Source organism: Strigops habroptila, chromosome 8 (genome assembly GCF_004027225.2).
Source record: "Strigops habroptila isolate Jane chromosome 8, bStrHab1.2.pri, whole genome shotgun sequence".
NCBI classification, from domain to species: Eukaryota; Metazoa; Chordata; class Aves; order Psittaciformes; family Psittacidae; genus Strigops; species Strigops habroptila.
The window spans coordinates 11,627,198-11,652,728 of NC_044284.2; the positions used below are offsets into that span (position 1 = coordinate 11,627,198).

General features: G+C 52.9%; 1 protein-coding gene across 4 annotated transcripts; it reads left to right on the top strand.

Moving 5' to 3' along the window:
- Window positions 1–1,065: 1,065 nt before the first annotated feature.
- On the top strand, window positions 1,066–24,848 carry IGF2BP2 (insulin like growth factor 2 mRNA binding protein 2). Of its 4 annotated transcripts, XM_030494434.1 has the most exons (18): window positions 1,066–1,464; window positions 2,038–2,098; window positions 10,450–10,498; window positions 10,839–10,890; window positions 11,420–11,483; window positions 13,941–14,013; window positions 14,146–14,213; window positions 18,162–18,296; window positions 18,724–18,846; window positions 19,041–19,176; window positions 19,371–19,499; window positions 20,399–20,422; window positions 21,443–21,511; window positions 21,649–21,765; window positions 22,015–22,089; window positions 22,313–22,444; window positions 22,696–22,809; window positions 23,428–24,848. In XM_030494434.1, exons 1-18 carry the CDS (start codon window positions 1,275–1,277, stop codon window positions 23,524–23,526), a joined length of 1,710 nt encoding a protein of 569 aa, XP_030350294.1. In that variant the 5' UTR covers window positions 1,066–1,274; the 3' UTR covers window positions 23,527–24,848. The 4 variants fall into 4 exon arrangements, with proteins under 4 accessions (XP_030350294.1, XP_030350290.1, XP_030350291.1 ...); XM_030494430.1 differs by having other exon boundaries at window positions 13,941–14,213; XM_030494431.1 differs by having other exon boundaries at window positions 13,941–14,213; window positions 20,402–20,422.
- The last annotated feature ends 683 nt before the right edge of the window (window positions 24,849–25,531 follow it).

Below are 25,531 nucleotides of genomic sequence, written 5' to 3' on the forward strand. Positions count from 1 at the left end.
ACTGGCCCTAGGGCACAACACTCAACAACCAGGACACTTGTCCCCCTGTCAGCTGGTATTACTTCTGCATCTTATTTTAGTGTCCAGTCACAGCCCGGACACACTTCCATAAAGATTTGGCTTTGTATTCTCAAGAAGAGAGAGAATAAAACACTTGATGAGCAGTGTCCAGCCCTCAGCAGACAAAGCAAGCCGTGACACTAACTCTTGGTCACTTGAGGACATCCTTCAGCAGAGCCCCCAAGAGCCACATGCCCCAGAACCTACAGCAGCCGTTCAGCACCGAGCTGAGAACACGCAAAACTCAGTGCTGAGGTGTCAGAGCACCGGCTTGCTGTTTCCTGAAGCCTTTTGGATGATGGGCTCGCACATAGCGATGGCAAGTCAGACCTTGGCTGGGGCGGGTTTGTGCACTTTCCAAACAAGCGCATGTAATACAGGCTGTTATTTATTGACTGATTGTTTTACCTTGGTTTCTGAGCAGTTTCCCTCTCCCTGAAGGTACTCAAGTGGTTTTGAGCAAGGACAGAGCTGGATCTGCCAGCAGGACACCAGAGCCAGACAAACTGTCGGAGATGGGGTGTGATGAGTTGAAGGGCAGAGATGTTGGGGGGTGCAGGCAGCGAGCCCGCTATAGGCAGGGCTGCACCTCCTGACCCACCACGAATAAGTGACCTGACATAGTTCTTCCCTGTGAGGGTGCTGAGGCGCTGGCACAGGGTGCCCAGAGAAGCTGTGGCTACCCCATCCCTGGCAGTGTTCAAGGCCAGGTTGGACACAGCGGCTTGGAGCAACCTGCTCTAGTGGAAGGTGTCCCTGCCCGTGGCAGGGGGTTGGAACTGGGTGAGCTGTAAGGTCCCTTCAACCCAAACCAGTCTGTGATTGCATTAAACGGCTGGGACCCCGCTCCGGGGCTCTGCAGACCCCCCTCTGGAAGCCGCTTCAGCCCGCGCTGGGCACCCCCCCCGCGGCGGGTCAGGTTCCGCAGGTTTCCCGCTTTCCTTCCCCCCTCTCCGGCCGCACGGCGGGGGTCCGGCGGTTCCAACGTGCTCCCGAGCCCCGACCCGACGGGGCGGCCCCGGGGCCGGGCGCCCCGTTGGTGCGGCGGGCGGGGGCGGCGGCGGGCTGGGCTCGGCTCGGCTCGGCTCCGCCCGCTGCTCCTGCAGGCTCCTGCGGGGCTGGGGCTGGGGCTGGGGCAGGGCGGGTGGCGCAGAGCCGGAACCCTCCCGTCCCCGAGTCTCGACCGGCCGCCGAGGAGCCGGGGAGGGCTCCCCATGAAGCGACGGAGGATGAACAAGCTGTACATCGGCAACCTCAGCCCCGCCGCCACCGCCGACGACCTCAAGCAGCTTTTCGGGGAGAGGAAGCTGCCCCTGGCCGGCCAGGTCCTCATCAAGTCCGGCTACGCCTTCGTGGATTACCCGGACCAAAACTGGGCCATCCGCGCTATCGAGACCCTCTCGGGTGAGCCAAGCGCTGCCCCCCCCTTAACCCCCCCCCCGGCATCCCGCCGGCTCCCCACCCGCCGCACCCCCGGGGCTCCCCCAAGCCTCCACCGGGGCTCCCCCATCCCGATGACCCCCCTCCATGGGCATCCCCGCCGGTTCCCACCCCCCGCTCCCAGCCCTTCCCGTGGCCGCCCCGGCTCTTGCCAACCTCGGGGTATTTTTCGCTGATTTTTTTCTTCGATTTTATTAAGAGGCGGCCGGGCGCGGAGCCCCCCGACCAGCCGCCCCCCCGGCACCCGCTGCCCCTCGGGGACCATTTTACGAGGTGCCCTGCTCCAACTCACCGGGGGCGCGGAGCAAAGGGCGGCCGAAGGGGCGGCTGGGGGCCGGCGGCGGCGGCCGGGGAGGCGCAGGCAGAGCCCCGGCAGGGCGGGGGCAGGCGGGCCGGGGCGGCGGAGGGGCCGGGGGCAGCGATGAGGGATGGAGGGATGGATGAAGGGAGGGATGGATGGATGGATGGATGGGCGGTGGGGGGGGGTAGGGGTTGTTCTGCCCCGGGGTGATGCTGAGCGCCCCGCTGTCTCCGCAGGGAAAGTGGAGCTGCACGGCAAAGTGATGGAAGTGGATTATTCCGTGCCCAAAAAGCTCAGGTAAACCCCTCGCCATCACCCCTCCATCCTACCGGGGAGCGGGGGGGGAAGCTCCGGGAGTTGAGGGGAGCGGGAGGGGGGGAAGAAGAGGCGGGAGCCCCGCCGGGTTTTACTTTCAGTCCGGAAAACGAAGGCGGGGGAAGGGAGCGCTCTCCCGGGGTCGGGAGAAGCCCTTTCTCCTTGGGGGGCCGGCGGGGTGGGCTGGGGTTGGCACCGTTGAAGCCGTGCCCAGCAGCGGGGCTGCCAGCGCTGCCGGAGGGTGTTGTTTTGAACAAGCCATTCAGCAGTTCGCTCTTCCGAAACCCCCTCTTTCCCTGTTCATAACCACCGGGCGATCCCAAAACTCGACGCGTCGATCTGTTGCGTCGAAGCGCGCCCTCTGATTCTAATCAGGTGTAGGGGAGCACCGACACGCTCGTTTGATAGAGGAAATAACCCCCGGGACCTTGTTGCGTAGCGGCCTCGTCGCAAGGGTTTATTTTCTCCCTGACATGTGTCGGGATAAAAGGTCTGCGCGCCGGGAAAAAACCACCCCATCGGATGGTCCCGCTGGATAATTTGCTGCTGTTTGGCGTGGAGGTTTGGCCTGTGATTGATGTTGGAGTATTAATTTTGGAATAACGGGGCAGGGAGGGGGGAGAAATGCTGTTGTGTAATTGAGGCTCGGGGGGGGAACGACTCGTGCCCGGCATCACGTGTGCCGGAGTGGGATTTCTTCTCCGGCAGGGATCACACACACTCCCTTACCTTAAAACATCTTCAGAAACAAGCAAAAGATAAAAAGAAATCTTGGCTGTAGTATTTCTGAGCTAAATCTCTGCAGCAGCCTTAGGCTGGTCTGCCAGTCACTTTTTAAGACTGATGAAGCCAGAAATTGGGAGTTCGGGAAGATAGTATGGACCCGGGACTTGACCTTTACCATGTACGAAGGGGAGGTAAACAAGGAATTCTTCTTTACCTAAATTCTCCATCAGGCTAGGGTGCTGCTACTTTTCCTCTGAGTTTTAAAAGCAAAACAGACATTTAAACCGCCTAGAAATAAATGCTGATTTATTTTGCATCGGTCTGTTTTCAGCTGGCTCCAAGCTTTCTATTCCAGCTCGTCTCCCAAGTTTCCTAGGATTATTGAGATCTAATTTAAGCTGATACATTTCATTGTTTCTTTTTTTTCACAGCTAAAAAAAATACATTCTGCTTTATATTAATATATCCAGTTAGGTGGGCTGTGCCTGTGCCTCACTAGGTTATAGATTTTATTTTTATAATGGGATTTCTGGCAGGGAACAGAGCCTCACGTGGTCATGTTTTAGTCCTCTTCCCCCCCCCTTTAAATATGTGGAAAATCCAATTTTTGTAGGTGAAATCAAGTCCCAGAGAGGCACTGGGATTTCAGGGAGCAGGGAGGAATTAGATGGTAAATTCCCCCAGTTACTTAAATGAGGTTGTGTTTTAATTGGGTTTGGGGAATGCGAGCCCGTCTTGGCTCTTGTGCCCCAGTATTTCTGCATCAGAGGGATGGGAACCAGGAGGTGCTGATGACGGTGTTTCACTGCATTCACCTGGAGTGCTTTATTTGTATAAGCAAATCTAACATGGGTATATTTCACCAATGTATTTATGTGCTTATAAGTAGGGTTCGATGAGAAACGGGCTCCGGCATCGCGCCGCTGTAGGTAGGGGAAGGGATTTCCTCGAGGTGCTGCCAGGAGTTGCTGGCAGTGGGGTTTGTTTCTGTTTCTCCGAAGGCACGGCGGTGGGAAGGAGCAGGAATCCTGCCCGCCCTGCCTCTCACGAGTTAAAACTCAGCCCTGCTGCTGCCATGCAAATGGTTTGGGCTCCTATAGGAAGGATCCAACAGTGTCTCGATTGTTGTTTTTCCTTTTTCCCTTGTATATGCTGTGTTGTGCCTTGGAGAATTAAAGAAAAAAATCACCCTTTTTCTCCTTTTTTTTAATCAACATTTTAAAATTTTACGTTATTTTTTAAAGTGATTTTTAAATTCAGCAGGAGCAGAGAGTACTTTTATTTGCTTAAAGCAGGGCGATGCAATCCCGCTTCGAGAGTGTTTTGTATCTGGAGCATGGCAGCGAGGGAAGCATCAACATCTTTCCATTTAAAGATAGGTTGGACATCTCAGAGATCTTTGAAACTCCTGTTAGTGGGAAAGAAAGATTGTAAAAAGAATAAGGGTTGGTTGTGAAATAAGAAAAGTTAAACACAGCTACCCCAAAGCTGACTTTTATACAAGAATTGGATAAAAATGAAAATGCCTGCCCAAGCAGCTTTGATTTTTATGGTGATTTTTTTTTTATTTAGGTGATTTTGTGGGATCTGCAGGATTTTCTTCTGTTTCAAAAGGAATTATCCTCAAATAATTTTCCTCTCTTGAGCATCAATTCAGTTCTCGTTTCCTGTGTGTTTTGGCTTCATTTATTTATTTATATACTTATTTTTTCCCCACCGCTTGTTTTTAAACCCAAAATGCTGGTGACATTAAGGCTCGGAATCAGTGTGCAAGCCCTTTTGTCTTCCCATGGGCAGCCCATTGCTTCTTTCCTTACTATTAATTGCTTGTCATCAATGAGATGCTTAATTAGGGGAGAGGAAATCCTTGTTCAAACCAGTTGCTTTGCCAGGAAAAGCCACCAGCACCTATTCGAGTGTCTATGAACACCACTCGAGGAGCAGTAAAAATACTCCCCCAGCTCTCCAGTTCTAATGCCTCTTATTTAAAAAATATTTTTAATTTAAAATAAAATAAATAAAATTAGAGAAACCTAAAGAGCAGGAAGAGTTTTTTTCTCCAGTCACGGTATGGGGAGGGTTTGCTTCGCTTTGCCAAGAGAATTAAACTTGCTGGAGCTTTTCTTGTGTAATGGTGTATGTTGGGTTATGCCGGGTTGAAAATGGAATTCAGAGTGCTAAAAGTGGGGCTGTTCTTAGTCCTAGTCTGGCTTTTAAATATGTATATATATTTAATATCTTTTAGTGTCTTTTACACTTTTATAAATTAATAACATGTGTCAGTATTTAAAGTATTTCGTACCTTTATTTAGTACCTAGTACTTATATTAAAGTATTTTACGTTGATATAAATTAATAACATATGTGTTAGTATTTGAAGTATTTAGTACCTTTAATATATAAATAAATCTTTATGTATAAAGTATATAAATATACTTTATGTATAAATATTTAGTACCTTTAATGTATAATTTAAATATACTATATATAAACAAAAGATACTCTATAGAAGACACTTTCTATACATGAAAGTTACTTTTTCATATATATTTTTATATATGTAAAAGATAATTTTAATGTATATTTTTATATATTATATATATTTTAAAAGATACTTTTAGTATATATATATAATACATAAATATGACGTCGTCAGGGAGATGCTGGTTGCATAGGGAATGTGGAGACTCCCTCCTGCTGCCTGCTGTGTGCACGGCAGGTTTCCCATAGGTCTTGAATGCTGTTTCCTATGGATCTGGCCAAGAGAAACCCCTTGGAGGTGATCCTTTCCTAGATGGACTCTGGTGCTTGTTATAGCCAGGTGTGATGCCGTCCCTTGTTAAATTTGTCTGTTTTCAGGTGTGGGTAAAGTGGGAGCTGGTGGCATCTGAGTTGTTTTATCTTTCTTTAGCTGCCTTTTCGCTTGGTGTTGTGCTGCCCACTGGATGCGGGGATGGAAGTGGGGTGGCATCAGGATGTGGGATGGTACATGGGTGTGGAGGATGCACGGGGTGACCGAGGCCAAGCTGTAACTTGCCAGGATGCTGCTTGGTACCACTGTGAAGCCTACCTGGGTTAGAAAGCATCAGGGAGAGACCAAAGCTGAAAGGAAAATAAAACATGAATATTTATCTTTAATTACCCATTATTTTTCGTCAGTTTATAGTTCCTCCAGTGGTGTGAACTTGCCCTTTTGCCATCATCCCGGTGCTGAATGGCTATGCAGGGGGTTAGCTTCCCTCCCTTTCCCTACCCCCCCTTCATTTTTTCTTTTCCTTCTCTTTTTTTCCCCCCTCTCCTCTTCCCCCCTGCCCCTTAATCTTGACAAGCTGTGACAGATGGGACCTTATTTCCTATTCATCCCTATTGTTAATACATCCCTAGCTATGGGGATGTATCAATCACGTGCTGTCCTTGCTGTCCCCCCTCCGGCTCCATCCCTCGGCAGGTTGTTCGTCCTGCGGAAGAGGACAGGGCTTTAACATGAACGGGTTTTAATTCCTTAAGAGCGTCAAGGCAAAGCCCCCGGGCTGGGAGGGGAACTGGAGCAGACACATCCGTGATGCTCTTGGCAACTGGTTGAAACTGGGGCAGCTCTTTAATGCTTATCCCGCCTGGCGCTGACAGAGACGTTGCTCATTAAGATCCGCTGCTGGATTGGGTTGGACAAGAGCAAAACTTGTCGAGGATGACCCCGATAGACACAGAAAAATACATATGATTATCAATAGACACAGACCCAACAGGCACCTTCTTCCCTGCCTGGTTAGGGGAATGTTCCTGGCTCAGTCTCTGGGTCTGAAAAATGCAGGTGAGACTGAGTTTAGTCCCTACCTGCTGATGAGCATCGTATATTTTGTAGATGTTTTCTTGCTTGTAACAAATATTTCATAAAGCAGGCAGGGCTGCAGGGGACACGGTTGATTTCCAGCACGTTTCTTCCCCGTCTGTGTTTTTTCCCCCCAGTTCTCTTGAAAACTGATTTTTATTGAAAGCAGGAGCTGGCAGACGGTGTTTTCTCTGCCCTCGGTACTGATCTGAGGTGGAAGGTGATAAAATCCCTTTATGCCTTTATTATATTAAGATGTTGCAAAGCTTGACTGGAAAGAAAGTCTTCATTTTTTAGGGCAAAGAGTGGTGAATCCATTCCTTACATACCATTGCAAGGGCTTGTATTTAAGCCAGCTCAGTGAAATTGAGTTTGTGGTTCCCAAATGCTCATGGGAGGTGAAGCCTCTCTGGAGCAGGAGACCAGGGGACAGTGGTCACAGTCAGTGGTCCCTGGACCTGCAGCCCAATGGGCAGGGAAAGGATGGGTAGACAGAGGGAGGTTCATGAAGGTTGGGAAGGGGTCTGGCGGCTTGTTTCCATTTCACAGCTTCGTCTCATCTTTATTCTTCTTCTTCTGTGTCCCTGGATTTTGGAAGTGGCTGTTACCTGTTATTTCCCTGGGAGCTATGGGAAAGGTTGTCATGAAGCTGTGAGAGTGCTGCTGCTTACCGAGGCTGCTGGGAAAGGGAGAGATGTGCCCAAAAAGCTCCAGTCCACCTCATTCTGGGGAGTAAACTGTGAGTTTTAAGGCATCTTCTGTTGTATTACATGATTTCAGCAAGTATAGATACCCGGCACATGGCATGATGGACATCTGCTGGTGGTGATCGCCATGGTAGCCATGGGTTTTCCATACCCTTTCCCTACAGGGTTGCAATGTTGGCATCATGATTTTGGTCTAATGGATGCATGAAACCTAGCACAGCTCTCCTGTGCATTATTTCATGAACCCAGCTACATCCTCACTTGCTTTGAGAACGGGCTCCTTCATTCTGTGTGTGATGCCAGCTGACATGCGGTACCCAAACCCCAGCTCTGGGATGGAGGAGATGTTTCCTCCTCAAGCCAGAATAGCTGGTAGCAAGCAGGACTGTTGTTTTTATTGAATTTAGAAGGGTAAAAAAGCAGGTGATCCTGTGGAAATCTGATTTACTGAGCACTTGAAGCTGATGCTCTGTTGTCTTTGGGCCTTTTGTCCTGGGCTGGACACTGAGACGGCTGGTAGGGAAGAGCAGGAGGGTGGTACAGAAGGATGCAGCTCTTGTGGTTATCTGAGGGTAGCTTGGTATAGCAGAGGTAGTTACACCACACAATGAGGAATTTTTCCACAAACTGTGTGCCTGTAGTTACTCGTTATTCTGATTTATTACTTTATTTTAATGCCTACTACCTGCTGCAAAACAGGTTGGGTGGAACGTGGCTGCTGCCTTCATCACAAGGTCCTGTGCTGGGCGTTGTGCGTGCTGTGCTGAAATCAATCCCCTGTCTCCCAGGTTTTGGGAGGAGCAAGGAAAATTAAAATAAAGGGGGTTTCTGTCCCAAAGTCCTTCTGGAAGTGGTGCTGAAGGAGGGTGCCCTGTCTGTTGAGGACCGTGTGTGGTCCATGCCCCAGCCCTGGGAATAATATCATGGCTTCAAGTACACATCCATCACTCTATGAGTGATGACCATGTGTGGTCCAGCACTGCTTCAGCCAGGTGGGGAATTACTAGAGCTATAAGAAATTAGGCCTAGTAGGGATAATAACCTTGTTTTAAATGCTGAGTGGTGATAATGACTTACTGGGAGACCTACCAGGTGCTAGGGTGAAGCCTTGAGCACCATTTGGGTGTCTTTAAGATGCTCTGCATCAGCTCAGATGGACATTGGAAATGAGAATATGCTGTAGTGTCCCATTGAGTGGTTGGGTTACATGGCACCTTGCTGTGGTCCTTCTCTTTGGGTGTCTCAGGAGGTGGGCAAGTGGCATGGAGCCCGCTTGGGCTGGGATTTGCTTGGGCAAACTGGCCTCACAGCATGCTGCTGGTCGGCTTGAGAGCCGGATGCATCTCTTGGAGCAGGCAGGAGTGGTATCCCTGGGAGCTGAGCAGCTCCCAGGACTGGACCTGGGCACCTTAACATAGCTCCTCTGGGAAATGTTGGTGGATTTTACAAATGAAATGTGTCCCGTTTTCTGGAGTGGGCCCTGCAAAGCACTGGTACTGGGAACGGCGATGCGGCACCATGGGTGGGTGACAGGGACAGGCAGGAGAAGGGGTTATGCTGTTGGTGAATAGCGCAGGATCGTCATTGCCATGGTCCCCCTTAGGCCAGGTCCTCCTTACTGCCTCCTTGCTGGTGTGGGGTGGGAATGGTTTGGAGATGGGTTGGGGTTGGATGGGATGGAATGAATCTTTCTCCTTTCCTTGCAAGGATCTTACGGCTACATGGCCAACCGTGAAATCCCTGGTGGCAGCTGGGGACAGGAGGAGTCTATGGCAGAGGCTTGGTATCACTGCAGGAGAACACCATATTCTCCGGCTCTGGGTTCCCCACTGTTTTGCAGTGACTGGAGGGGCAGAGCCGCCCCTGCAGACACACATGGCATGGTGGCAGGTTGTGAGCCAGGCAGGGCTCCTGCTGTGGTGAGGAGGTGACTGCTCAGCAAGGATGGCCATATGCAGGACCCCTGGAGGAGGGTCCAGCCTGAGGAAGCCATCTGTGAAACCCACGCAGGGGTTATTGAGTGAGCACACCTCCTCGGTCAGATGAGAGCGTAGGGTTTGTTGTCCATTGCTGATTGCACTGCTGACTGTACCTGTTTGAGCAGCACCATGAGATACAAGGCTTCTTGGTCGTTTCAGCTGCTTTGCTTGACCACGGTCGTCCTTGTGGGACAAACTGTGGGTTTTATCTTGCCCTCACATTCCACATCTCAAGAAATGTCCTTTCCCTGCCGTCCGTTTCTTGCTTGGAGTCTGGACGAGGTGAGAACACAGGACCCTGCTTTGGTTGGAGCTGGTTGATGACAAGCAGGATTATGAATGGGTGGGCAGTGGATGAGTTCATGGCTTGTCTGGATCCTCCATGGACTTAGATGTCTCAAAACTCCCCACTGCCCAAGCACATCTTCTTGCAGCCAGGGTGGGGAGGTGTTTGGTGGCTGTTAACCTCTTGGGAAGCCTTTGCAATGCATCCCATGCATCCATGCTACAGGTAGGGAGCTGCAGGTAGGGAGCACAGTCATGTGAGTCGAAAAGTGCAGCCAGGCAAGGTTGGGTGCATTGGCCATCTCCAAGGGCAAGCCTCTGGGGATATGTATTTAGGTCTCCCCATAGAGAGCAGGCCCATATTGCTGGGAAGCGGTGGACATCAGCAGGATGCATTGTGGAGAACCCCCTTCGAGGGACAGCAGGGTTGGCCGTGGTGGGTCTCAGGTCCTGTCACCACCCAGCCAACAAGCCCGGTGCAGCGTGGTCAGAGTGAGCACGCATCCCAGGCGTGCCTGTGCGGCCGTGGCTCTGCAGAGGCTCATTTCAGGAGGTTTCCTTGGAAACCTGACAGCCAGCATGAGGAGGGAGCATTCCCGAGGCAGCTCCAGCCCTAGCGGGTGGTGACCAGGCCAAGGCTGGGAGAAATGGCTTTCCCCAGGCACAAGCCGCTCCAGCGCAGTGTGGAGAAGCGGGATGCTTCGGCGAGTTCTCCCCAAGTGCCGTCTGATTTCCAGAAAGCCTTTGCTCTCCTCTGCAGCGTGCCTGCAGACCACAACCCCCTAACCCTGGGCTTTGTCTTTGCAGGAGCAGGAAGATCCAAATCCGAAACATCCCGCCCCACCTGCAATGGGAGGTAAGAAGCGGACGATCCTAAAAGCATCCCTTTCACCTCCTCCTCTTCCATGAGTTGTGCTGAGCGGCGTGAGTTGTGCTGCAGGAGCGTGTGCTCTGCAATGGGCCACCCTTTACCTTCCCTTTACCTTCCCAGTAACCCCAGGAGGGAGGTGGAGTGTGAACTGAGCTCCATCTCCTGCTGGCTTGTGGGGCAGCTTAGAGCAGTAGGGCGTCACTGGGATAATGGGATGCAGGTGGGTGACGCTGGCTGTTTGGAGGGTGTCTGTGGGTGAAGCAGGCTCTTGCCCTGCCTCCTCCCTGCCTGCCTCACCCGCCTTATTTGCTGCTCTCTCCTTTAGGTGCTGGATGGCCTGTTAGCTCAGTATGGTACAGTGGAGAATGTAGAGCAAGGTAAGATGGTCCAGCATGGTCCTCATCTGTGCAAAAGTCCCAGCACTGCTCCCCAGCTCTTCCCATACCAGAGGAAACCCAGTGGGGTGAAACCTGGTTTTCCCAGTCACTGGTACTGGGCTAAAATGGTTTTTCCCTGTGGACATAAGTCCTGCTGGTGGGAGATGGCATGGGGCACCAAACCTCCATCCCCAGCGCTTCTCTTGGTCACTGGCAAGTTAAAACCCCAGTTTTCTCTGCAAACAAAAACCAAGCTGAGTGCTGTTTGGAGTCTGCTGGTGGATCAGTGATGCCGCTCATCCTCCTCGGCAAGGGTGGTGGGATCTGGCCTCGGCACCTTCTGGTCCTTTGCCAGCCTAGCCCAGTCCTTGTGCTAGGGGAAAACACAGTGGTGCAGAAGCTCGCACTGCGTGGTGGCCAGAGCTGTCCCCACAGGACAGACATTGCCTTCCCACCGTCCCCACCGGTGTCCCCACTGGTGTCCCCCCACCAGGGCATCTATAATGTTCCTTCTTTTGCTTTTCCACAGTCAACACAGACACAGAAACAGCTGTTGTCAACGTAACATATGCAAGTAAAGAAGAAGCAAAAGTGTAAGTGGGGTTTGATCTGTATTTTCACACCACCTGAACTTTTCCTGACAAATCCCAGGTATCTTCCAGGCTGCTCCTTGTCTTCTCTCTGAGCCTCCTTAGGTTGTTTCGAAGCTCTTAGAGTGTAAGCTTCAAGTGCCTTAAGGGCTGTCGGTGTATCTTCTCAAGATACAGCAGGCAGATGTTGGTTTAACCTTCAACTCTTATCATCTCGTGTGTCTTCTGCAAGCAGTCTTCTCTTTGTCCCACCACTGGGCAGTCTCCTGCCTTCTCCCCTCGCATAGGAGATGGGGTTTCTTATGGTGCCCCATCATACATGCACAGGCAACACTGGACTAGCTTGGAGCCATCAGCCCTGGGGTTGTCGCCTCTTCCTCTGTGCCTTCTCCTCTTCTCCTTAAGGAGCTCCCAGATGTGCCATCTTGTAGTTACCTTTGGACACTGTCCTTCCTAAAAGGTCTCCTTCAGGGTCACAGTGGCATTACCTGTAGGGAGCAAAGTGCTCTAGAAAGCTGAGGATCAGGTCAGAGAAGCAGTTTGTCAAGGAGCTGTCTTCCCAGGTTGGAAGTCCAGACCTAAACTGGGAATGCACTGGGTTAATCACCAGTCTGACCACCCAGCCTGAGCTGCTGAAAGGGTGGAATATGTTGAAAGAGCTCGGAGAGATGGTGAAGAAACGCTGTGGTGATGGGAGTTGGAAGTACCCTCACCAGTTGGGGAAAAGTCAAGTTGGACACCAAAATATGCAGAGACCATCACCTTCCTGGAGTCAAGAGAAATGGGCTTCTGAAAGCTGTCAAAACTTCTTCTGCCATAGACAAAAGAGGGCCTTTGGGTAGATGAATGACTGGTTAGAGGAGGTGAGAGGGAGCCAAGGGGTCCATGGCCAGTTTCTGCAGGGGAGGGAGAGCAGCAGAGGGTAAATCACCTGGATGTTGTGCAAAGGAGCTGTAAAGAAACACCACCCATCAAGAAAAGCTTTAAAAGGATGGAAGAACCCAACAGAGCTGTGCATCAGTGCAGCATGGCTGGGTAAAGACATGCTTAAAGGTTTATTATAGCCAGAGAGGAAATAAAACACAAATTAGGGGTTATGTCAGAAACACAAGGACTGTTTCAAGCAAAACACTTGTTAAAGGCTTGTAGTGACTTCAGCCCTGTGCTAGAGACCAGCCCTAAGTTAGTTATGAGTAAGTAGTGAGCATGTCTCAGACTTAGTGGTCAGAGTAGTTTGTATATGACCAAGAGCCAGGCAGACCCCATGCAAGGAAGAGCCTTTGCCGGAGTCCATTTGCTGACGGGTGTTCCAGAAACTTCCCATCTGAGTTGACCCATCATGAGGTTGGACGTGTGAGGACAGAGATGAGGAGAACGATCTGCTGGTCCAGAAGGCAAGAGGAGAGTCTTCCTTGTGCCTGTTGAGGTGGTCATGTTGGCTGTGCTCCAGCCTCAGCTGGATGGAGGAAGGTGTCGTGGACCACAGGTAAATGTGGCATGAGCTGCTCTGCCTTGGGATGTGCACCAAGAAAGGAAGAGAGTCTCACCAACACGGCAGTGCTTGATGGTTTGCGATAAGAGGCTTCAGGGTTAGAGAAGATGCTGTGATCCGTTGCATCCTGATACCTGTCCTAGGTGGTGCTCAGCAGCTTGACGCAGAAACAAGTGACAGGAGGAGAGGCCCATGTGGGTGGTTCATGGGGACATGGTTTGGTTTAGAGCATGTTGCGATAGGAACAGGCGAAAGGAAGAGCTCAGCAGAGAAACCAGACAGGGGCACTGTCTGGTTCTGGGAATCTGGCACTGCTGGTCTTGGGAAGGGGCAGTGAAGTTGCAGAAGTCCTCAATGGATCTGAAGTTTGGGCCTGGAAAAGGAGCTGCTGGCAGTGGTGCATTCATATGCCTGCCTCTAAATAGCCAAAGCAAGATGCGGTAGGAAGAGGGAAGAAGCATGGCTGGAGCCATCACTGCTCACAGAAATCTTTGCAGACTTCCAGCGTGGCTGAGCATCACACCGCCAAGGAGGGGATGAAGAGTCTGACCTCACTAAGTTAGGGTGGAAGCTGGGGTTTCTGACAGAGGGGCGCCACGTGCCATGTCCTTCTCCTTGGAGCAGCTCTTGCTCAGAGCCAGTCTCACCTTTTCCATGTCCAAAAAGCCTGCGAGACCATTCCTGTGCTCTGTGATAGCTCCTGGCCAGCGCTTTGCTCAGGTGAAGTGGCAAATCCCCTGGCTGGCATCCCACCTCCGCCAGGGTGGCAGCCCTGGCATCACCAACATGGGAGGGGACATTGTCCCACCATGGGACAGTGGGGTGCTCTGGCTTCCCATGGCCACCTTCTCTAGACTGGGGAGGGAGGAAGGTGCAGGGTTGGGGAGGGACCGCAGCCCACAAGTGCTGGTGGTGCTGGAGGGGTGCCCATCCCCATAGAGCCTCTCACCACCCTCCCTGCGTTGCAGAGCAATTGAGAAGCTGAGCGACCACCAGTTTGAGAACTATTCCTTCAAGATTTCCTACATCCCGGATGAAGAGGTGAGCTCCCCTCCGCCCCCCCAGCGATCCCGCCGCGGGGGCCACTCTTCCAGGGAGCAGGGCTCCTCCCCGGGGGGCTCCTCGCAGCCCAAACAGCTCGATTTCCCACTGCGGATGCTGGTACCCACGCAGTTTGTTGGTGCGATCATAGGAAAGGAGGGCTTGACCATAAAGAACCTTACTAAGCAAACCCAGTCCAAGTAAGTACCTCGAATGGTTTTGTTTCCTTCCAGAGGGTGCTGTAGGTCCCCAGTGTGGGTCCTCCATGCACTCGGGGCTGTTGAGTGCTGGCCAGTGGTGTTTTCTTGGGGTGCAGCCTTCATGGGATGGTAGCAAAGCCCATGTTCTAAACCATTTCTGCTGGCCAGGGTGGTTTGGGTGCAGCTGGAGGGGGATGCACATTCAAAAAAGCCAGGAATGGATTTCTAAAGCCTTATCACAGGAATGGCTGGGGATGAGGCTTTAGGGAGAAATGGCAAGTTTGGGGATGAAATGCTGAAGGGGAATTCTAGGTACAGTGGTCAGTGCCCCCATGGTCTTTGCCCTTGGGATTTGTTCATCCTGCGGTGCCTTGTGTGGGTTAGAGCTGTTGTAGGGGGGAAAGGGGCACCATGAGAGCGCTGCCTTGAGAAGGATGGGCTTTTTGTAACTGTTTGAAGCCTCTTTTGCAATCTTAACGTTTTTATTGTCGAAGAACTAAAAAAAAGGGGGTGGGGGGAGGGACTGTCTTGCCAAGGTTTTCCGTGTTTCTCTTGTCGATGTTCACATTGATTTCACCTCTGATTTTCTGCATGGTTTTCCTGCATGGTTTGTTCCTGCCCAGATTTGTTTGTGTTTAACCCAAAGCTGTCTTCTCCCCTGCTCATCATCCTGAACCCGGTGATCCCACAGGACATAGGACTCCTGTACCAGAACATCCTCCAGGGCATCCTAGTTCTCAGAGAAGCTTTTAGAGGCAAATTGTTTGGTCATAGCACATCTGCTTGAGCAGGAGGTAGGAAGATGTGCTGCTCTGCAGCCAAGCAGGCCGAACCCCGGCGCTGGGTGTGCAGGAAGAGGTTTGTACGGAAAGGGGACGTATGCATAGGGAGAGAAGCTCTTCAAGCCTGGCTAGCCTTAGAATGTGGCCGCTTAGTAGCCGTGGGCTGGTCCTTGTTGGCCACAAGCTCTTCTTCTCCAGGTGAGTCCCCTGGTGTGATGAGCAGTGGGTAGAGATGTGTCCATGCCACCCAAGACTGGAGGGTTGCCCTTTGCAAGCCCTGAGCCTGGCGAGAAAGGTGGGAGGCACCATCTTCTGGTTTCTTCCAACCATGAGGCCAGATACTACTGAGCTGCTGCTGCTGAGCTGTCCCTCCTTGTGGCTGGGGCTCCCTGTGCCTCCCCTGAAGACCTGGTGCTGTGGAGGAGTGCCATGCTCCATGCTTTCACATCGCCTGACCTGCTCGAGGAGTCCATATGCCCTTGGCAAGGGGGACCTCATGCCCCTGGCCTGGGCAGTTGCAGGAGATGATCCTGGAGATGGTGGTGCTGGTGATATCCTGTTGCCCGGCCCCTGTTCTTAATCACAGTGATACTGGGTCCCGGATTCCTCTGGTCACACAGGACTTCGACCCTATCTCCACACACAGTGGTGCCCGGAGATGCTCCTGAGCTCCAGGGGACAAAACTGTTCCCAGGTCGAACCATCTTATTTCAAGGCCAAGGAGGAGCCCAGACCAAAATCCTGCCCAACCAGATGGCCTTCCAGAGTGATTGCAGCCCTTATAACTTGATGAGGAAAGGACCATTGCTACCAAGCAGCCGTGGGGCCAGAATAACCCTATTAGCAGACTGCATTGTCCGCCTTCAGAGGCTGTCCCTCATAACCACCACTCTCGGAAGAGTTCCTAGCCTTACCCTTAAGGGGTCTTGGAGGGTTTTTGTGCTGCACCGTAGGCAAATCTGCCCTGTCCCTGTCCCACCATTTCTATTGTCAGCTGCTCCAGTCTCCTGTCCCTGCAGCACCCTGGGGTCTCAGGCAGCTGCTGATGTGGTGAGGGGTTAAGGGTCCCTTTCTCCATCCTCCCATTGGAATGGAGCTGTGCGACAGCAGCACTGGGACGTGCTGAGAAGTCCTGAGCTCTCCTCCGCCGTCCAGCTCTTTGGGGTGGGACATGCTTGAACGCAGTGGCCCCTTCCTGGTGCCTCATCTCTCTGCAGATTGAGCTTGTGTGTGCACATTCAGGTTTGGGATGGGTTGAAGGTCAGCCAGAAACATGGCCCATGTCGCTTTCCTGGGCTTGTCCAGGGTAGCTGTCGCTTCAGTGCATCCATTCAGCCCATCTGTGGCTCTTGGCTTTTCTTCGGTACAAAGGCTCAGCTCATGCCCCATCTCCACCAGCCTCACCTGCTCATGGGTTCAAGAAGCTGCCTGAGTCCTCTCCGTGGGGTTTGTTGGGGTAGCCATGGATTCCTCATCGGTTCCCTCTCGCTTTGAGCATCAACCTGGTGTGATGTTGTGGCACCACTCTGGAGCATGGGCCCATCATCACCTCTTGAGGCACATTGTGATGTGTTTGCATTCTCCCCGGGTGCCTCTGTGCCTGCTGGGCACTCCCTCTGAAGGACAGATCCTCCACGTCAACCTGATGGAGCTCCACAGCCAGGAGTGCCTTAGAGGGTGCTGGACAGTGTGCAGCAGGGTCCCTGTGCTGTGTACATAACCAAAGGGCAGGGAGAGCTCGGCGGTGCTGGTGTGTCCAGCACCCCTTTGCACAGACCAAGCAGGACCAGTCTTCTGCCTGAGCAGATCTGGCTGAAGCTGTAGGAGATCTGGAGAGATGTAGCCGGCAAAGGGGATCAAACTCTTGTCTTCATTCCCTCTTCAGTGGTCATAAGAAACCACCCTGTGGTCCCTTTTGAAGCTGGAGGGATAGGCTCTTCCCTTATCTCAGGGAAGATTCATCTAGCCGCTTCCCCTCTACCTGTAGATGAAGCATCCTTGTTGCTACGCGCTGGTTCATGAGCTCCTGAAAGAGTTAACTTGTGCAATCCCACCGAGACCCTGCATCCTTCAAATGTGGCACTGGTTAGGGGTGACTCTGCACCACAACCACTGGCCTGGCATGCACAGCAGCACCCAGGAATGATGCCGGTCAGGATGGGGACCTCTTACGGAAACAGAGACATGGCCAGAGTGCACAGAGCTGGAGCTGAGCGCTGGTGGCATTCACTGAGCGGCCACTACTGCACCTTCACAGAAGACGTGGGCTAGCTCAGCCCTGGCTGCAGCAGTGACAGGGATGCCAAGGTGGTGGCTGATGGCAGGATGGCTGCACGGCATCATCCTCCAGTGGGAAGAGCGCGCGGACTCATGGAGAAGATGGGAAGATCGCTTACCCCTGTTCTTCAAGACGCGTGGTTGACGTGCAGGAGTCTCCTACTCTGCTTTCCTCTCTCCCTCTCTCTCAGGGCCTTTGCCAGGTACGGTTGAGCGGTGAGGAGCGAGCTGGAGGCACGTGCCTCCTCCCCGCCATGAGCTGAGGGGAGGACCAGAGGCGCTAGAGCACGGTCCCTGCCGGTGCGCAAGGGAGAGCTTTCTGGTCTCCTGTGGAAGGGCGTGAGTACAAGCGCTGTTGTTGACGTGGGGCTCCGTGTCGCGACAAACGCTGCCTGTGGGTAAGTTGTCTCTCTGTCCCAAACGACACGCAACAGTCGTGGCAGCCACTGGTCGCTGGACAGCCTCGGGTGTTGTGCAGAGAGAGGTTGAGGTTGGAAGGGAGACCTCTGGTCCGGTCCAGTGGGACTGGCATCAAAGGTGATAAACCAGGTTGCGCAGGGCTTTGTCCGAGGATTTGTTCTTGCCCCCTCTTGATGCATCGTTTGACGTTGATTGACATCCCGCAGCTCCCAGTCAGACCTCAGGTCATGAAGGTGAATGTAGCTCAAAACTGATCTAAACCAACTGAAGCAAAACGCTGCCTGGGCTTGCATGGGACCAGGTGATGGTAGATGTATGTCAGCGAGACCCAGGTTCACCCCAGAGCTTGAGCAGGTGTTGAAATGAGCTTTTCTGTGAGTAGCAAGCTCAGCTCCTGAGCTCTCAAAAGCCTTTATGTGGCACCAGACGCACCTCAGGGAGCTCCTCTCTGCTGGTTGTTTCGCCATAGGGTTGACATCCATCGGAAGGAGAATGCTGGCGCTGCTGAAAAGCCCATCACCATCCATGCCACGCCAGAGGGGTGCTCGGAAGCATGTCGCATGATCCTTGATATCATGCAGAAGGAGGCTGATGAAACTAAATCGTAAGTGCCCCAGCTCAGCAAAATGGGCTGGTGGAAGGAAGGTAAATTCAGCCGTGAGTGGAGAAGAAACCATCTTCTGTCACCCCCCAGGGAACTGCTGGCATTTGGAGTGTCAGAATAGAGTCATGGGTCAGTTAGTAACTTACACCTTAATAACTTCAACTGTGGTTGATGGTGCTGTAGAGACCAGAAGCTCAGGTGGGTCCAAAGAGCATGTGGGCAAACTTGGAGAACAAACCCCTGTGAAATACAGATGTGCCATTGGGAAGTCCTTAAGTTCCTGTTCCCTAGAAGCTGAGGAGATGCAGTGGTGGGAAACAGTGGTGGGTGTTGTGCTCCTTCTGCTATTTCATTAGTGCCTGTTGCTGGAAATTGTTTTCCTGGGCAGATGGACCTTTAGGTTTTGCTATTTTTCAATCTATTTTAGAGCAGAAGAGATTCCCTTGAAAATCTTAGCACACAACAGTCTGGTGGGGCGGCTCATTGGCAAGGAGGGCCGCAACCTCAAGAAGATTGAGCAGGACACGGGCACGAAGATCACCATCTCCCCGTAAGTCCTGGTGAACACCACGCCATCCCCCTCCGTCCAACACAGTATGGGCAGTGCTGGAGACAGAAAAGAGAGCACGCTCCCCATCCCGGGCTTGCGTTCCTCATCCCAGGTGGATGGTGGCATTGGGCAGGGAGAGAGCCTGTGGTCCCATGCTGTCTCACACTTCTTCTCCACGTGTACCTGTGGGGTAGTTTGCAGGATTTGACCATTTACAACCCCGAGCGGACCATCACGGTGAAGGGCAGCACCGAGGCGTGCTCCAATGCTGAAGTGGAGATCATGAAGAAGTTGCGAGAGGCCTATGAGAACGATGTGGTGGCCGTCAATGTAAGCTCCCAGCTTTCCTGCCTGGAATGCCCCTGCTTTGGAGTCACTGCTGAAGTGGCCAGAGGAAAACTGGGAGGGTATTCAATCTGTTATAGCAAGGGTTGGTCTCATCCATCGTGTCCACACTATGTGGTGAGAACCCCAAAAACCCCACTCCGCCTTTTACACATTTCTCCATGTCTCTGCTTTCCCAGCAACAAGCCAACCTAATCCCAGGACTGAACCTTAATGCTTTGGGCATCTTCTCGACGGGGCTGTCCATGCTCCCATCTAATCCAGGGGCCCGAGGGGCTGCGGCGGCTGCCCCATACCACCCGTTTGCAGTAAGTGCAACAGGGTTTGGGGTGCAGGAGGTGTGTTATTGGGGGCAGAGTGGTCTCTAGACTCTCCCGATGTACCTCTTGGGTTTGGGTGGACACTGTAGCTATAGGAGCCACCTGATGGGGAGCCTTGAACAAGAGCTCTGACTTTTGGTCATTTGGGGGAGATACTTGTCACAGCAGCAAAGTGGAGAAGACAGTGAATGAACATGGCTAAATCCTTCCTTGGATTTAGCTTCCTGGGAAGATCAGCTGCACCCCCATGTGGTGCTGAGCTCAGTTTCACCCGTGTTTAGTGACTCATTGTATCCCAAGGGCGCTGCTCTCTGAAGGTGGCTGGCAGCAATCTGTGCTGATGCCAGCATGGAAAAGCCATGTCGGTGGTCTTGAGTCCGGACCCCAGACCCACCTGTGGGTTGTTGTCGGTTGTGCCCTGTGGGTCTGCTCTTGGTTGCCACCAGAACCTGCCAGCATCACCACAGGGCATGCGAAGCACATGTGAATGGGGACAGGAACTACGACCGTCAGTTTTGATCCCGGCCCTAGCACCTGAAGGGTCGTACTTGCTGGGAACTGATCTTCACCTGACCTTACAGGCACGGGCTTTCCTCTTTCTTGGGGTGCTGCGGCTGCTGAGACCTGGGGCAGAGCAAGCCTGGGAAGCAGTTTGGGAACCACTGAGGTTGTGGGCAGGCAGGGACAGTCCAGTGTCAGGAAAACATGCCAGCCATAATGCTGATGGAGAAGGTCCATCCTCAGCCCACTAGCACCCACAAAGCACCCTGAGGATGACCAGGCTCTGCGGTCTGTCTCTGTTAGTCTCTCTAAATCCTTGTGCCGAGATGCTTTGGCTGCGCGTGGGTTAATTTACTTGTGCTGTTTTCTTTTCCTGGCGACGCCAGCAGCAGAGTGGTCGGAGGAGAACGGTGAGTGCCAGGCTGGAGGGGAGGATGAGTGTGATGTGTGTGTGAGGGCCCTGGAGGGTGCTTTGTGTTTCATGCCTCAAGAGTGGTCACTTCTGACCATGTCCTCAGCAGGACCTGGGGCCAGTGGCTGTACCTTCAACTGTGGAGCTCTATAGAGACCTGGCGAGGATGAGGAAGGATGGGAAGGAGGATGAGGAAGGAGGCTCACAGTGAGCAAGGGGAGCTGGGGAAGTGCGGTGCCTATCCTGACTAAGTAGGAGAACACGTGTTGGTATAGAAGACATGGAGCAGCCCGTGGCCAGAAGCAGAGGGCAGACACAGGAAGCTTGGTGTGAGGAAGAGCACGAAACCACAGCGCAGTGGGTTTGAGTAGAGGGTTGGGAGCATGAGCAGTGTCTGCTGTGGGCAGGGAAGCCGGGTCTTCCCTACCCGAGTAACACTGGTTTGCAGGTAGCATCTGGTTGTACTTCCCAAATCCAGAGCAGGAGAGTTGTGTCTGCTGCCAGGAGAAATGTCTGATGTATTTGAGACACAGAAGAGTGGAAGAGGAGTTGGACTGGGTTGAGTTGGGGTGCTGGTATGCACCCCTTGCTTTTTGCCATGGAGACCCACTGCTTTCCCCCGACCCCAGCCCAGGTCTTGGGAGAGCATCTTCTTAAGCAGTTGCTTTTTCTTCTCTTGGAACTGGAGAAGGGAAATGGTGATGGCAAGCAGAGCCAAACTAGACTTTTTGCTCAGTTCTCACCAAGCCCCCACCTTCTCCACAGGGGACCGATGGTGGTTATGGATGGATTTGGCTCCCATCCATCCCTCAGCCTTCTTGTGCTGTGCTGCAGGTGCAGGACCCAGGCTGCAGCTCATCTGTGCTCCCCAGGAGGGGTTTCAGGGACTGAAGGGTTGTCCCCATGTCCCTGCCAGGTTCACAGTGCTGGCACGCTGCTCTGCGTCAAGCTGGGAGGGCACAGGAAGGGGCTGGCACGTTGGGAATGTCGGTGACCCTCATTTTCTCTCCCATCATAGAGCTCCTCAGCATACCTGTCGGGTCTATATGGAGCCTCCCCAGCCAGTGCCTTTCCCCATCAGCACCCCGTAAGTGCTCCAGGACCTCCTTCTGTGTGATCTTTGCATGGGGGCACCTTGGTAGTGTGGGCACACGGCTGGGATGGGTGGCTGATGCCCTGGCATGTTCATCCTCTGACTGTGTTGCTTTTCCATGCTCTTCCCAGCTGCCGGAGCAGGAGGTTGTGAACTTGTTCATCCCAACGCAGGCGGTGGGGGCCATCATTGGGAAGAAGGGGCAGCACATCAAGCAGTTGGCACGGTTTGCCGGCGCCTCCATCAAGGTGAGCAGGGTGCCGCGGGGCTGGTCCCAGGCTTCAGTTTCCCCTTCCTACTGCTGAGGGCAGCGAATGGGAGCCTTGGGGAAGGGTTTTGCTTCCTAAGTTAGTAGAAACCCATTCCTGCAACACCCTGGTTAGCAGCCCTTATTGGGTGGGAGGGAATGGCCCTGGATGGGGGGGGACATCCCACACTGGGGAGGTCTTGCCAAAACGGGGCCACACTCACGCTCCTTCTCACCTATCCCTCTGCAGATCGCCCCGGCAGAAGGTCCCGACGCCAGTGAGCGGATGGTCATCATCACAGGGCCACCTGAGGCTCAGTTCAAGGTGTGTTGGCCACGGGGTAGGGGTTGTAGCTGGGGACAAGTTGAGAGCACCCCTTTGGTTGCTGCCACGCTGCTAGCCTGGGTTTGTATCCCACTGAGCGCTCTTTGCTCAGTACCATGGTTTTGATGCTGCCAGACGTGGGCCCATCATCACCCTCCGGGCACAGCAGGCACTGCCAGGATTGCTGCTTGAAGGTTTTACTTCCCTTATGTCTCCTCTCCAGGCGCAGGGGCGGATATTTGGGAAGCTGAAAGAGGAAAACTTCTTTAACCCAAAAGAAGAAGTGAAGCTTGAAGCCCACATCAAGGTGCCTTCCTTCGCTGCTGGCCGCGTGATAGGCAAAGGTGGCAAGACGGTAGGTGAGGGGTGCAGGGATGCTCCCCCCTGCCCTGAGATTGCCAGGCTGGGAATCACCCACCACCCTGCCTGCCCCTGAGGCACAGAGCAGCATCCTGACCCCTGCCCTGTGTCCTCTCATTGGGATGAGCGGGCAAGGTGAGACCCCACCTCAGCCTGTGTGCTGGCTCGGAGCCAGGGGGTGATGCTGGCAGTGGAGGATTTGGACTCTTCCCCACCAAAACCTGGGGCTCTTGTTGTTTGCTCCAGGTGAATGAACTGCAGAACTTAACTAGTGCAGAAGTCATTGTACCACGAGACCAAACCCCAGATGAGAATGAGGAGGTCATTGTTAAAATCATTGGGCATTTCTTTGCCAGTCAGGTAAGCTTTGCTGTGGCTTTTCTGAACTTCCCTCCCCGTTCAATCCACCAAGTAAGCCACTGAGCATCCTGCCACTCTGTTTCGGCTGGCTCCTGTGCACCCAGGACGCATAAAGGTATTTTGGCAGCTCTCCCCAGCTGTGCTAGCGTTAAAGATTGGCTCAATTTAGCTTAGACACCATGCTTATGAATCAGCTCTTCCCTGGCATCAGTCCGGCCGGGAGCTCCTACACCCTCAGCCCACCTTGGGTGGGACAGTAGCACCCTAAAACTCAGGCTCTGGAGGAAGCACAAGTTAAACCCCTGCAGGGCTCCACTCGAGCTGCATGGCAGGAGCATAGTGGCCCCTTAGCGCATCCTGAAGTGAGATGGTCTAGTGTGAGGTGTCCCTGCCCATGGCAGCGAGGTTGGAACTAGACGATCTTGAGGTCCTTTCCAACCCAAACCATTCTATGATTATATGACCCTTCATTACAGCTGTGTAATGAAGGGTTACATGTGCTTGTCCTGTAATTTAAAGTTCAGAGGGTGACGAGCAGCGAGGCTGTGCTGGGGTGTGTGTGGGGACACAAGTGCTCGCGGTGCCCACCCTCACCCCCGTTCTTGCTCCCCCCGGAAGACTGCACAGCGCAAGATCAGGGAGATCGTCCAGCAGGTGAAGCAGCAGGAGCAGAAACACGTTGCTCAGGGAGCCCCGGCCTCACAGCACAGCAAGTGAGGCCCCCGCCGCGCCGGCCAGCACCACCCGATGAATGTAACCCCACCGCCAGCGGACCCCCAGCAGGTCAGGGGAGCAAACCAAAGACCCCCCCAAACCTCCCCTGCCTGCAGCCGGGGTGCTGCGAGGGTACGGGGAGGGGTATTGAGAGGGCTCTTCCCATCCCACAGCCTGCCCTCCACCCCGAGTCCATCGCCTCCTGACGCTATCCCTTTAGTTGGACTAACATAGGCAGAGAGAGAGAGATTTGTAATGATGTCCTAGAAGCCGCCCGTTTCATCCAGGCTTGGGGGGCTGCAGTGCTCATCGAGTGTAGAATTAATATATCAATAACAAAACTAACACTGATTTTATTTTATTGGGTTTTTTTTTAAGTTTTGTAAGATAATTTTGGGTTTTTTTTTTTTTAATTCGTTTTTTTTTAATTTCACAGGGGGGCCGGGGCAGGGAGGTGTTTGGTTTTTAGCAAAAGCAGGCTTTTTTAGAGTTGTAAGGAAAGGAGCTAGTCCATTGGTTCTCTAATGCACAGTAGAGATGTAGGATTGCCAGCAGCAGGGGGAAAAATGAGTGTTAAAAAGCAGTTTCTTAAGGGCTTTGAGACGAGCAGTGCCTGTATGAGCCAACAGAAGGGATACCGTCTCCTAAAAGAGGAATCTCTTTCACACACCCAATCCTCTTTGCTTCACAGAGTCCAAAATGGGGGTTTGCATCCCTTCTGTCCCCTTTCTGTCTGTCCATCACTGCCCAACCCAGCCGTGCTCAGCACTTACATCCCCTCACGTGGATGAGCAGCACTAGCGCTGCCTGCTCCGGGCAGGGATCTTTGGGGAAAGATCCCTGTTGGAGGGAGATGAGGGGCAAAGGGGAGGAAGGGGGGAAACAGCTTTACCAGAGGTTGTTGTCCAGGGCTGGAAAAAACAACTAGCAACTTGGTTTTAAATAAAAACAAACCCAACCCCCCAGGACACACACATACATACCTACGCGTACACACACACAAGAAACTACCTCAGGTTTTCGTACCTCAGCACCTTGCGCTTGTGTTTCCCTTTTAGAGATTTTGTATGCCTTGTAAAACTGATAGTTGGAGCATTTTTTTTATTTTTTTAATAAAAACCGAGTTGGAAAACGATCTTGACCAAGTCAGCTGCGAGGCGGGAGAAGGAAACCCATCCCATGCGTGCCAGAGCTCTTCCGTAGTCTCCTGCTGCTAGCTGAGAGCCAGTGGCCATTCCTTCAGAGAAAGCTTGAGAAATGTTTAAAAAGACAAAAAAAAAAAAAAAAAAAGGAAAAATAAAGTATAGAATAAAGAAAAACCCCAACGAATGAAAGCGGTGAAACCCAGCGGGCGGGAGGAGGGATGGGGTGGGATGAGAGCAGCGTGTCGAGCTGGGCGTGCGGGTGCTGGCCTCACAGGCTGCCCCGCCACGTTCCCTCTGCTGCAAAGTGTTCTGTGGAAAACCCACCCCAACAGCAACCAAACCAAACCAACAAAGAAATATATGCAGCTACCGAGAGCCTGAGCTTGCTATCTGTTGCTTTCTTTCGAGTGCTTTGCATTGGTCACAGTTAAGCCAAGGGGTGGATGGGGAGGTGGGGAGATATTCAGCCTTCCAGTGCCTAAAGGGGCTGACAGAAATCCTGTAGAGGGGCTTTTTACAAGGGTGTGTAGTGACAGGACAAGGGGGAATGGCTTTAACCTGACAGAGGGGAGACTGAGATGAGACATTAGGAAGTTCTTCCCTGTGAGGGTGCTGAGGCGCTGGCACAGGGTGCCCAGAGAAGCTGTGGCTGCCCCATCCCTGGCAGCGTTCAAGGCCAGGTTGGACACAGGGGCTTGGAGCAACCTGCTCTAGTGGAAGGTGTCCCTGCCCGTGGCAGGGGACTGGAACTGGATGAGCTTTAATGTCCTTTCCAACACAAACCAGTCTATGATCTGGGTGGAGGGAAGAGGAGGTTTGCAGGCATGGCCATGCATAGCTTTATCCAATTGCTTGGGGAGGTG